The following is a 13,412-nucleotide window of genomic DNA, read 5'->3' on the forward strand; positions in this document are numbered from 1 at the left end:
CCCAGTCCAGTTACCCTACCTCCCTTCTCACTTCTTCCCTGCCTTCGTTCCCTTAACCCTCAAGAGACAGCATGCCCTGCATGACTGCAGAAAAATGTCTCAGCTTCAACTCAACAACCTATTTCCTGAGGCAGCTCTCTTCTTGTTGAGATTTGCTGCAGACCCTTTTCTATTCATTTGTGATCCTCCTACAAGTTTGAGCTTTTGTGACTCACTGACTCTGAGGCGGCAGATGTACAGCGGAGATTGTGGATGAGGGAAGAGAGGGGGGGGGGTTGATAAGGGCATGATGCCAGAGATAGAGTTGAGCAGAGCCTGGCTACATCACTGTCTGAGATCACAGTTCTGCACTAATAGCCCGGATTAAGCGGTCCATGAATCACTCCTTTACATTGTGACTAAAATTCACTCGTAAACCACACGTTCATTTCATTATTCGTGAGTAGCACAGTGACTGGATTTGTGGATGTGGAAGTCGGACAGTGTTAGACCGACATTACAACTGTGGGCACAAACATCCAGGTTGAAGATTTACATTATTGGCCCATGCAGCCCCTAACAACAGCCAAACCTACCTTAAAATGAAAAAACTCAAAAAGTCGAGAGGTTAACGAGTGAGAACTGACAGTGGCATCGATTAGAAGCAATTACAGTACCACCGCAATTTGCAAATATCAGATCCGCTGTCAGTATATTTGTGAGTTTGTGCCATTTCTACACATACACGTGAGCATGTATGTGGCTATGAGGTTAGGCACATATGTCATGGCTAGGCACATGAGGAGAGCCCCGTGAGATAACATACACTGCGGAGGAAGTGAAAAAAATCAAGTGAATGGCCTGTACTTACACATGTGCCTGCCTGAGGATAAATACAGAAATCCCCAGTACTCAGAGGAAGTCTGTGAGTAAAAGAAGGAACTATTACTTCCTAAAATTTGAAGGGGGGGGGGGGGTCTGTTTCTCTCTCCTTACCCATTTGTTCCATTGGCTGTGCGAGTTGGTTGAGAAACAGTCACCTCAGCTGGACTCTGTCAACAGAGGAGAGAAAATAGGGTAAATAGATGATAATGGAACACAAACAGTAGTCTGTCCTTAGAACTAGTCCACAGGTTGGAGAGGGCCCTGAATGGTTTGCCTTCAGTGGCCATGTTACAGTAGAGCATGCAGCCGTTCCTGGCAGTCTCAGCACATAGCTACTCTGTTCCTGTAATGCTTGGCTCTCACTTGCAAGGGGTGAACTGGTGGGGAGAAATATGGCATGCAAAACAAGCTCATTTAATATAGGAGTGGGGAACAGAGGAATCTTTTGTGCTGTAGCTGCGTGCAAACCCCAAAATGCTTTTATTCAGATCAGTCATTTCTCTGAAAGGGTTGTTAACCTAAAAATAAACCTGGTCTTTGACATTGCATTCATGACAGGAACAGCTGCCTTCATCTTTTCTATCCACGTTTATAGAGACACAAGTTGATGGTAAAAGGCTGTTAGGATGATGAAAAGGGGGGCGGCGGGCAGGTGTAAAAAAAAAAAATGTCGATCTACTGGCGATGATTATCTGTTGAACACAGCCATAAAAGTTAGGTAAGTCATCCTAACTGCTAGCCAGCTACTCAGATCAAATCACATTCTCTCTTTCTTGGCAATCAGTTTTGTATGGAAATTGGAGTTAGTGCTTCTACTGACTACAAATGGGGCTGCCACTGGCAGACACATAAAATCAAATTTCATGGGTGGAACAATGAACTTTTCATTCCAGGACTCCCCTGTTAAGCAGAAGATAGGAGAGGATGTTTCCTTTCACAGTGCTCCAGCCCTTAAATTCCCGACCTGACTTTGGAAAACCCCATCAGACATCAGAGCTTGTCTGTGTGCAATTTGGACTGAGTCCCTCGTGTGCGAGGCAGCACTGTGTCCCCCCGTGGCCTGACTTGTTGTCTCTGTGAGCCACAGCCTTGAGCCAGCTCCTGTGGCTGCCCCTAGCCCAGCTTGGGGGTGTTGGCCCACCTGAAACACTATCCAGGTCAGCTCTGGGCCCCTCACAGTTCACACACCACACTTTACTACTGGGCAAACTAGCCTAAGTATAGCCCATGCCCTGTAAAAACAGTCTACTGCTTCTTTTTGGATGGCTCAAAACTAACAAAGAAAACACGAACTACAAATTTATAGGTTAGTATGGAATCTGTGTTATATTCACAAGGCAAATGGACTCTGAAGCAATTGAGGGAAAGATGAGGGTTTGGATAATGAGATTGACTGATGAGATTGAATGAGTGACTAATGTTTAACTCAGGGAGAGGTACTGCAAATGTCAAACCAGAGAGGCAGGAATAACTTAACAGCGTCAAAAAGCGACTTGTGAATGGAAGAGAGTGTGTACTGTACTTCCCTACCCCTGTCTGCTAACCATAAATGATTAAGCCAAGCCAACAGCCCCAGAGAAGAAAATTCAGACAGACAGCCATAACTGAAAATGACAAATCAAATCAATACTAATCACATCAACAATTGCAAAGCTGTAAATCCATGATATAAACTAATTGGAAAATCAATAAACTAATGGGTCAGGTTGGTCAAGTTAAAATATTTTGGGTAATTCACCGCAAAACGTGACAATTTACAGAAAAATAGCTTTCCAATGGAGTTAATGGGCTGTGGGATGAGGAACAAGCATAGCGTGCGATGCAGAGCCCTGGCAAAAGCTCTCCCTTTGGACGGGCAGGGGATGAATCACTCCAGACTAGAACAGAGCATGGAGGGAAAGAGGGAAAGATGCCGTGATGTGTTCGTTCCGTGGCTGACTTCCGCTCTCGCTTTCCCTCTGTCTACTCTCTCTCTCTCTCTTTCTCTCTCCCTTCAGCTCTCTTGGGAGGCTGAGTAACCAGGAGGAAATGCTTGGGCTCAGCCAGTGTCGGCCTGAAGACCAGATGTGTGGCCTGGAGGTGGTGAGGCAGAGACGCAACGGAAACCAAATATAAACCAGCGTACCGTGACACCTCCGAAGACAGAGGGCAGTAGTGACGGTTAATTGGACCCACTCTCAGCATAGCAGGACTGTGCCTGTTTGTTCCAAGTAGCAGGATGCACTGCAGTGCTCCGATCCACACTTCCACGCAACTGTGCAGGATGAAACACTCTGTGGTGGTAGTTTATTGGTAAACGTGAATTCACGTTGCATAAAAGTTGAATAAAGTTTCAGTGGAAACATGGCAAGAAGAGAGAATGACGGATGTCCTGTCCTAAAATTAGTGCCTTGCTGTCCCAACACTGGAGGCATTCAGCTCAGTGTGACTGTTTGGGCAGCTGTTGGAGAGCAGTTTCATTGAATGAGGACTGTAAACATGCAGGGAAAGGGTTCCTGTGCCATGGCCCTGCGCTCATAAGGGCCAAGCCTACACAAGCGTCAGCACTGACTCATGATTCCAACCTCAGTGAGAACAGTCCTGGCAAGAAACTTTGTGTTGCCTATGGCTTTGGTGCTGCGGATGCTACACATCGTGGCATCCTCTGGCATCATGTTGGAGAACAATCCTGGAGCTCGTGGTGAGGGTTTTTTGGATGTCTTAAGCGGGGGGAGACTCCACCAGACCTTTTGGTTGCTGTGGTCATCCCTGACAGGAGCTGGACAGAGTCCTACTAAATGGAGTATTTCAGCGTTACTAAGCCCAAAAGACACACACACACACACACACACACACACACACACACACACACACACACACACACACACACACACACACACACACATATACACCCAGGGAGGTCTGACCTGCTGTTTGAAAACATGGTTTGTTAAGCTCTGGACGAAATGGAGCTCTCTGGGTAAATGATGGAACGTAGCCCTGAGGGGCTTTCCCTGGGAATCATTTACCCTTTTTCCACCAAGGTGGTTCAAGGACCAGTTCCGAGCCAGTGCTTAATCTCGAACAAGTTCTTAGCATTTTGACAGCCAAAGAACCCACTCTCGGCCAGGAAAACTGGTTCAAGAGTGGCACCAACACTTTGCTGGTCTAGGATCAAGAACCGCTTACATCAGCGGCTGGCAGCAGGTTTATTGTCACCAACAAGACCAACTAAAACTTGGTGACTGCCACTTTTAAAAATTTGGAAATGTTCAAAATCAACATCAAACTGTTTAGATGCCAATGTAGTCTCACAAAGCCAGGAACAACACTTGTAAAGAAACAATGTAGTCATTGTTGTCTTTGTGCATGACGCTAGCATTGCTGGGAAAGAAGATATGTATACAGTGATGTTCTGACATGGCTCTATGATGGCCGTCTAGCCCGTGGAAAAGCAGAGTGGATCTGAGAAGGTTAACGAGTTGAACCAACTAAGAACTGGCACAAGCACCAGCCCAAAACTAGAACCAAGGTGTGCGTTGGTGGAAAGGGGCTGACCCCCCCAGCCCCCTCCCATTGATACCATTGAAAAGCTAAACAGTATCTGCTAGATCTGTATATTCCGAGGGGAGGGGCTCTGGGGAACATAACGAACTGCACTGAATAAAAGTGGGTCAGCTGATGATATTGGATTAGAGTGGTTCAGCTGTGGTCTTAATTATTGGCTCAGCATGAACTATTGACACAGATCAAGAGGAAACAGGATTTATGGAAGTGGAGTGATTACCTGCTAGCATCAGGGAATCAATAATCAATAACTTCAAAACACCTGGCTGGATTTATTATAACAAAAAAGTTGCCAAAAGGCAGTTTGCTGCCTTTGGTTATTTGGTACCACATTCTTAGTTACACCAGTAAACAAAGTGGTTCCTCCCATTAAGAACCAATCTGACAACCTGAACAGGGCTGACCAAATGGTAAATTAAGACAGAATGCTCCTCAAAGGGAAATAAATCACTCAGATTATTAGAAAAGGAGTATTTTTTTTATGGTTCAGGAAAAGTCAATTCATATTTGTTTGTTCGATTATTTGCGACCAAGTAATCTGTCACAGCACTATAGAGGAGAGAGAGCAGTTCTAGAGACAAAGAAGCATTATGAGATTCACAGTAGTCCGTTTTCCATAGCCATATATAACCTTATACTAAAACATAAAAAAGGCTTTATTTTAAGAATTCTTCTTGTCTGATCATTTGGGCTACTTTTTGTACAATTTGGGAAGTTTCCATGAACAAACAATTAGGCAATAGTCTAATAAATTGACTCTGCCTCTTCTCTGATTAATATAATTGAGACCGACAGCAGTTCAGTAGGCTTGGCTCGACATGCAATGACTGGTAAATGATGACCAACAAAACTAAAAGTCATTTCCATGTATTACAACCAGGTGAAACCAACTTTTTCTATTTCACTTCCTATTTGGTCATACATATGCTCATACAATTGAAAATTTTAACTGTTTAATGTAAAGTTTCCCAAAAAACTTGGTAGAAACAAAATTGCCATTGGGCCACTTTTGTGACAGTTGGTTGGGTTCTCGGCTTTGATTGGGCTACTTTTTGCCAGTCAAATCTGGCAGCACTGGTCATCCTTAATGCAATTTATTTTTTAGAGAGAGAGTATAAATGGGGCAGAATACGATCCTTCACTCGAGGTCATTCCATAGAGCATGTTCTTCTTCAAAAAACACACCTAAAATTCAATAAGCCAACATTAAATTGACCAACTGTGTCTCACTTTAAAGGGCCTCTCCATTGGGACATGTTACTATGATCCTATATTGATTGCAGATATGGAGCACAGTTTGGTTCCTCTGACCACCAATAGTCAGGCAGATGGTACATTATAACTAAGACAGGGATGTTTGCCAAGACGAAGAGTGCTAAACACCAACACCTCTCTGGATACCGTGGAGCAACAGATGTTGCTCTTATCTGTCTGCTGCTGGTACTGTTAGACTTCTGTTGAGGCAATAACTGTGTAAAACTTATCTGTTCCCAACGTTTTCATGCAAACTGCTGTGGTGTTGCAGTGGTTGGTTCCAAGCAGACAAAAGGGACAATAAATAGATAAGCAGGATATGCATATTGTGGGGTTCCAGGTGGTATTACTTTCACCTGCAAAGCCATGCTGTTAGTGTAAGCCATGTCTCATCAAGACAGATCACCTAGGCCAAGGCAGATTACAATTACTCTGGAGTCAGAGACTTAAAAAAAAAAAAAAAAAAAACTCCTTAAAAAATACAAGTCTGATGTGTGTAAATGCAGCCAGTATTGATAAATATTTGAGGGTAGATTCTTCTAAGAGACTAAAGAGCTGTATGTTGGGTCATACTGAAAGAGCCTACCTCAATTCAAGGCAACAATGCCCCTTCACAAGGGGATGGACAATGCTGAACTCTCTGTGCCTGATCAGATGACTAACATTACAGAGAAGACAAGGCCACAGTCTTATTTGCAATTGAGCGGACGGAGGCCAAACACACAGGAGCAGTTCAACACACTTGGTTTTACAGCTTGCATCACAGTGTGTGTGTGTGTGTGTGTGTGTGTGTGTGTGTGTGTGTACGTGTGTGTACACATGTCTTTCTATGGTTGTGTGGACAAATTTTTAGTTGGAAACTAATAATTGTGAAGACATCTTGGCATTTTGAGGAAATTACTGATGGACGTCACAACTTCAAAGGGTTGTTTGAGGGTTAGGGTCAGAATTATGTTTAGGTTAGGGGTAGGTTTCGGGTTAGACATAAAGTTGTGATGGTTAAGGTTGGGGGTAAGGGGCATTATGTCAAGAAGTGTCAACACAACTATAGAGAGACCAACTTGTGTGTGTGTGTGTGTGTGTGTGTGTGTGTGTGTGTGTGTGAGGCATTGCTCAATGTTGCCCAAGCTTCCAAAGACCACGCAAACCTAAACGTCAAACTGGGCAGCAGCAGCAGCAGCAGCAGCAGCAGCAAACTCTGTGTCCTGCATCAGTGATCGAGTCATGCATTGAACGAACTGACGATTCCCACGGACGACGTGTGAAGACTGTGGCTTGCCACCTCAAAATGTGGGCAACCTAATGAACGCAGGCTGCGTTTCTTATCACGCCTTGAAGTTCCGACCCATATTTACTTTTCAAACGGCACAATGAGCGAGACGTACAAGACAGTTTCAACAGTCACTACTTGTATGGAAGTGTATGCTATGAACTGTGTATGTAAAGTATTCGTGCGCGGAAGCCGCTGTCTGGTGCAGGTGGAGAGTTTTTACCCGTCCATTGGGAGTCAAGTCCTCCTTGTTGCGCAATTCAAAAGACTCTTCCTCCTCTTTCTCCCCATAGTCCCGTCCGAGCAAACTGAAGCCCTGCCTGCAGCACAGAAACCAGCAAACTCCTTGCAACGGCATTCAAATGAGGTTAAGTGAGTCGTTTTCTACTATCCAGGTCGGTGAATTCAACATCCACGGCGGAGTCTCAGGCGCAGGTAACTCCGAGAGCCGCGTGAGAGCAAACGGGACACCCTCTCCATAGAGATCCAGCGAGGGTGATGAAAGGTGGCATAGGCTTACTCTTTATCCTTTTTGAAATGTAAAATGTCTAGTATCTGTGCATGGCAGCGGTCATACTCCAACGCAGCCGCCAGAGAGCTGGTTCAAGGAAAATCCGCGCGCGCGCGCGCGCCCCCCCCCCGCTCCTTCTCCTCTTCCAGGTCTCCAGTTGTGTCGCTCACGACACCTTGCTGTCCCTGCTTGCAAAACTTCACACGATCGATGTATAACAACAACAGCAGCAGCAGCAGCAGCAGCAGCAGTAACAACAACAACAACAATAACAATAACAACAACAAAGAAAAAAACTACTTCAGCATCCAAAACTGGCAGTGAAGGTTAAAAGTGCACTGAGTTGAATGCGTTTGCCCAGAGCCAGACTGTTGCTATCAGCGTTTTTCAGGGCACATTAGTTAGGTAACGTAAAAAAAAAAAAAGGACCGACTGCTCTGACTTTCCGAGTTTGAACAAAAAAGCGTGCTGCAGCTGGGACGGCATAGTGTGGGAGGCGTGGCCACGCCCACAGACCTCAGGTCCCGGCCGCGGGTTGGCTGAGCGCAGACACTCCCCGAGAGGACACGCCCGCAACACACGTCGCTCCACACTGGCGGAGCATCACATGCCCCGTGGTACACGATAGTAATCAAAATCGTCCAGATCGCTCCTCGCACTGGCCTGTTGTACTCACCCACGGATCTCCTGTGGCGTCCGCAAGTATTCCGAGTACAGCTAGAAGTGCAGTAAAAAAAAAAAAAGTGCGATATTTCCCTCTGAAATGTAGTGGAGAAGCATACGATGGAAATACTCAAGCAAAGTGCACGTACCTAAAAAAAGTGTTCTTGGGTAGGCCCACGCTACTTGAGTAAAGGTACTTAGTCACTTTTCACTGCTGCATACCGGTACTTGTGTTGTGCTCAGTAGCAAGTGTAAATATACTGAAATGATGGTCTTCAAAATCTCCTGCCATGTCCTTTAACTATAATTAAAATGGACATACAGTTACAGATGTCTGAGTAGCCTGTAAGTGTAATCAATGTAGACATTTTATGCAATTATAAGTAGAGAAGTATTATCAAATATCAAGTATTATCAAAGTGTATTCAAAATATCACAAGAAAAAAGTATTCATTATGCAAACTGTACTCTGTCAGTGTTATATTATGGTATCATTGGATCATTAGCATTGATGCATTAACGTTTAAGCAGTACTTTAATGTTGTAGCTGGTTCAGGTGAAGCTAATTTTAACTGCTTTATTCACTGCTCAATTGTTTGATCAATGAAAATACATCATATTATATAAACTGATCATACGTTAGTATGTAAAATGTTGATCTGAAAAGTGACTATTGCTGTTTAAATAAATGTAGTGGAGGAAAAAAAAATACAATATTTACATCTGAAATGTAGTGGAGTGGAATTATAAAGTAGAATAAAATGGAAATACTCAAGCAAAGTGACTAAAACTCCACTTAAGTATAGTACTCGAGTAATGTATTTAGTTACTTTCCACCAATGGGTATCACGTTACAGACTCAAATTATATCCTCATGGGTCCTCACTGCTTTGAGTGTTCTGTGATATTAGCAACTTTTTAATTATTACAGTTTACTATACTTTGCTTACTTTTGCCCTGTCAGTACCAGTGAGAGAACGTTAGAGCATGACTGTCTGACTTTAAAAAAAATTTGATTTGAAGGAGAGATCAGGTTTAATAGTGTGATGATATCAATAATTAGCCTTAGTATTTTTTTTTACAGCCCTTGCTCTCTCTCTATGTCTGTATTTCTTAATCTTTCTCTCACTTAACTCTCTTTCTCTTGGTTTTCTTGCACATCAACACAGATATGTACACACAACCACACACACACACACACACACACACACACACACACACGCACACACACACACGCACACACACACACACTCCTCCCCCACTCTTTCCTCTTCCACTTTGCTGAACAGTCTACAAAGATACAGCAGTAGGAGGTAGGAGGACTGGTGCTAAATCCAGACACGTGATATATCCAGCCCCCTCGGCGCTCATGCTTATTTCTCCCTTAATATCCCTTCATTTCCCCTGCTGTGCTCTGTGCAAACTCCCCCCTACACATCTCAGTCAGCTGGCTTTAACTCATTCCTCACCAAGTTGAACTCTTAGCCTCTGGTCCACCCCTTTTATTCAGTTCTCCTACCAAATACACACCATAAGCAGTTTTCTTCAGTGTCCATGCATAAGTACACTGCCCCTGCAGATACTTTTAACCCTTATCCCCACTGGTTCCCTGAGGGCTTTGCGAATCAATAAAAAGGCTCATGGATGGCCCTTTTCAGCTGGGGTGTACTCAGCATTATGGACAGTAATCCTAAACCACCCCTCACCTCATCTCAGACAGACAATTTCAAGTTACATACACACAAACATACTGCCCCACATTTCAGCCCCAGTGGTTACCGGAAAGAAGAGAGAACTGACTTAATTTCAGTTTCCTTTCCTTTTAATAGGTGTACATCACAAAAGAGCTTGCATATATTCTTATGCAAGAATACCCCCCCCCCCCCCCGTTCCTCTGTCTCTATCCACTCTGCAGTATCTCTCTCTAGACCAGATCCTCCCTGTCCTCCCCCATATCCCAAAACAATACGCTGGGGGCCCCTGCTCCCACAGACCTGGAGGAACATATGTTTTATTTTTAGAGCTCACTCCCTCAACCCACGCTAGTAAAGTGAAAAAAGGAAAAGCCCGCCCTCCATATAAGGTTTCCTGAACGAGATGAAGTCAGTACAAAGAGCAAAAGTACACCATCATAATCCTCAAATATCAGTAATCATTACCCAAATGTTGTCTGTGATTGCCTTTTTATTATTTGGCGACAAAAGAAGCAAGTGGAGAGATGATATTGTCTTAGTTTCTTTTTTAAACTCTCCCCCAGTCTGACAGTCTCTTTCACTGTCCTCCTCTGCCCCCTCCTTCTCTATCCCTCTCTTCCCCTCTTTCCAGGAGATGACACATGATTCTCCATTAACACACGCACACACACACACACACACACAGAAATACACACGACACACACAAACACAAACACACACACACACGCACGCACGCACACACACACACACACACGAAGAATTTGGATACAGGTAAGATAACCTGATACAGTGTGTCAGGTTGAGGCACCAGATCAGGAGTAGGGCAGATGATTTGGTTGGGCTCCCAGTATGAACACCAGCCAGGCTGGCTAGCCTCAGGCTGCCAGGGGAGAGGGAAGTGTGAATCTGGAATATAAGAGTGGTTACTGAAGGCTTTTATTATGATTGGATGTTGCTGCTGGATGTGGTGGAGCTGTGAAATTTGCTCGGATATCTTCAACAACAAGAAAAATATGATTTTGAATAGAGCACAGCATTGGGAATAAAATGCTACGTTTTTTGGAAATTAAATCAGGTGGCATTACTGTTTTGTCCTTCATCTTCTCTTATTTATTTCAGGCTGGTCCCACCCACTTCCAGCCTGCCACTCCTCACAACACCGTTTGTTGAAATTGGCATGTGGGGTTTCCAATGGAGACGCGGAGTAGACACATGTTGCACATGTCAAGTTGATCGGAGACAGAGCAGAGCAGAGCACTGTTCCCTCCAGTCTCTCTCTCTCTCTCTCACTCACTCTGTGCCTCTCTCCGTGTCTCTCACTCTTTCCCCTTTGAGTTTCTGCCTGCAGGATCCTGTTTCACTGTAGCCCGCATCACAGCCAGACTCTTATGTCGGTGAACCAGATTGATTGTCAACAGAAAGGGATGTGAAATCTGTTCTGCCAAGAAGCTCCCTGCATATGTGTGTATGTAAGTTTACCTTTTGAGTGTTCTCTGGATGATGATTGATCAAATCTTTCGATATGTTTGAGGAGCACTGTGGGATTTCTGCTTTTGAGGTTTTATTCGAAACTGAGCTTCCAATGTGGTCTGCAGGCACACAGAAAAAAATTCAATAAGAAGCTCTGTGTCTGTTTAAAACAGCAGTTCGGTCTTTGGTGAGCAGTACAAGCTTCTCTTCAGAAGACCGGTCCAAGGTTAAAGTTTATCTGACAACCCCAAACTAAGGATTTAGGATAGGAACTGACCCCCAGTGACCCCTCACCCCTGACTCAGACAGGATTTCCTCCCTGCTGTGTCCAGCATTGAACTTAACACTCATCCTGCCGTGCCACCGCCCCCCTCTGCCACCAGCCCAGTGTGTCTAGGTCCAACAGGAGTTTTAGACTGTGGGTTGGTGAACAGAGGGCCGCTGTGTGACGGCTGTCGGCCATGTAATGGGATAGGGCCCTTTAACTGATGCACCACTTGACCTGAAGTTCCTACTGTGAAACCTCCAGCTGTGCTTGCGGATCGTTTGTGACTGACAGGCTGTAAATGTGGAAAATGGGATGAAATGATGATGGAGGAGAGTTAATTAAGTGAATGATAAAGAAATTGTAAAGATCAGCTTTCGACTGTACACACATTCTACCACAGAAAGTCTTATTCCAGGGTTTATGAGCGACACAGTTGGACTCTTGTGGACTCTTGTGAACACAGCTGGGTTCACATCAATACCATGTCCAGTACCTTCTGTTTTCCTGTGCTGTCCCAACATGCTTCAGGAACAGTGTTTACCAGTATTAGGGACACCACAGGGAGGAGGGTGATACTAACCCTGGCTGTGGGCACATCTGTTCCTGGGGACTGTGTGGCACACAGGCTTGTGTGAAGGGAAGGCCGGGCTGTGGAAAACATTCCTAGCTTCAACTTCTGACCTTCTCGCCCCAGTTAACCCCTCACATTCTCCATTTCCCCTTCTTGCCTAGTTTCATTACAGTAACCCTTAGCGCTCCAGACTCTTGCACACTGGCTCAGCCTGTCAACACATAAACTGCCTACAGAACTTGTGCGCTGGATGAATAATTGTGTTGCCAGGACGCTTCTCAGGTTTTAAGAGACTGAGTGATATTCTATACCTGAGGCCTCTGTATTGGATACCATTAGACTATATATGTGTATCTTTTGACTACATATTACAGCATCTTGCTTTTTTTTTTTTTTTTTAACCACAGTCAAGAAATTCCAATTATTTTTTCCTGTACTTTTTTTATACAGCTGTTTGGTGTGCGTGGGCAGCAACCCCTGTGCCTGCAAGCATTTAGATATGCCAGGACCATCATTCCGGCCATCAATTAAATCAACGCAGTTACATAATTCAGTTTTTAAAAGCTCTGCACCACAGTCCACCTATTACTGGAATTTGGGAAGCAAACGTTTTTCAGCATGGGGAAAAATGAATAGCCTTGTTATCTCTAACTGTCATCAAAAACCAAGTGAGCAGGAGTTGTACTGGAATCAGAGAGGCAGAGAGAAAGATGGGGGATTGATAAAGATGAATAGTCAACCAGAGCAGATAAAATGCCAGGACAGCTGAGACTACAACTTGGAGAAGAGACACAACAACTGACAATGCCCTCATATTGTATGGTATTTTCTTATTTAAGCAGAAATAAAGAACAGATAAGGTTCCTCTGAACAATGAAGTTAGCTCTTCCTTATTCCTGTGAATTTCCCTTAGTTTTACTGAAACGCTGTATTGTCACATGCTTGAGGCATGTCGGATTAGAATAATTTATGATTAACTGCTGGTGGGAGGCAGTGCTGTTAACGGTTGTGGTACTGTAGGTTAAAAGCTGTGAGAAGATAACTTATTGACAGTTAGGGAGGCTGGGCAGAGAGCCAGAGTCCTTCAGCTATTTTTAGGATGCTGACTGTGTGAAAGCACACTGAATACAGAATTGATGACACATACTCAGAATCTCAGCCTGTGCCAGATTAGTGGTGTCTGTGTGCACTTGAATTTGAAAATGTGCATGTGCATAAGTGCAGAAGCATATGTATAGATACGCATCCAGTGCAAAGAATGTAGAACTGAGTGCTTGTATCTTTGTGTGCATATTAATGGA

At 44.3% G+C, this 13,412-nt stretch overlaps 1 protein-coding gene across 2 annotated transcripts in view; it reads right to left on the minus strand.

Moving 5' to 3' along the window:
- The window catches only part of plekhh3 (pleckstrin homology, MyTH4 and FERM domain containing H3), a 33,380-nt gene extending 25,508 nt beyond the window's left edge, over nucleotides 1–7,872 (minus strand). Inside the window, exons 1-2 of one of the 2 annotated variants that reach the window (XM_040120838.1) lie at nucleotides 7,158–7,872; nucleotides 976–1,031 (exon numbers count right to left, since the gene is read on the minus strand). In XM_040120838.1, the coding sequence (XP_039976772.1) occupies nucleotides 976–1,031; nucleotides 7,158–7,292 (191 nt within the window). In that variant the 5' untranslated portion in view covers nucleotides 7,293–7,872. Of the gene's footprint in view, nucleotides 1–850; nucleotides 903–975; nucleotides 1,032–7,157 lie in introns of those variants that run through there. The other variant, XM_040120843.1, reaches the window with a different exon arrangement.
- Nucleotides 7,873–13,412: the final 5,540 nt, after the last annotated feature.

Source organism: Xiphias gladius, chromosome 3, assembly GCF_016859285.1.
Source record: "Xiphias gladius isolate SHS-SW01 ecotype Sanya breed wild chromosome 3, ASM1685928v1, whole genome shotgun sequence".
NCBI lineage: Eukaryota > Metazoa > Chordata > Actinopteri > Istiophoriformes > Xiphiidae > Xiphias > Xiphias gladius.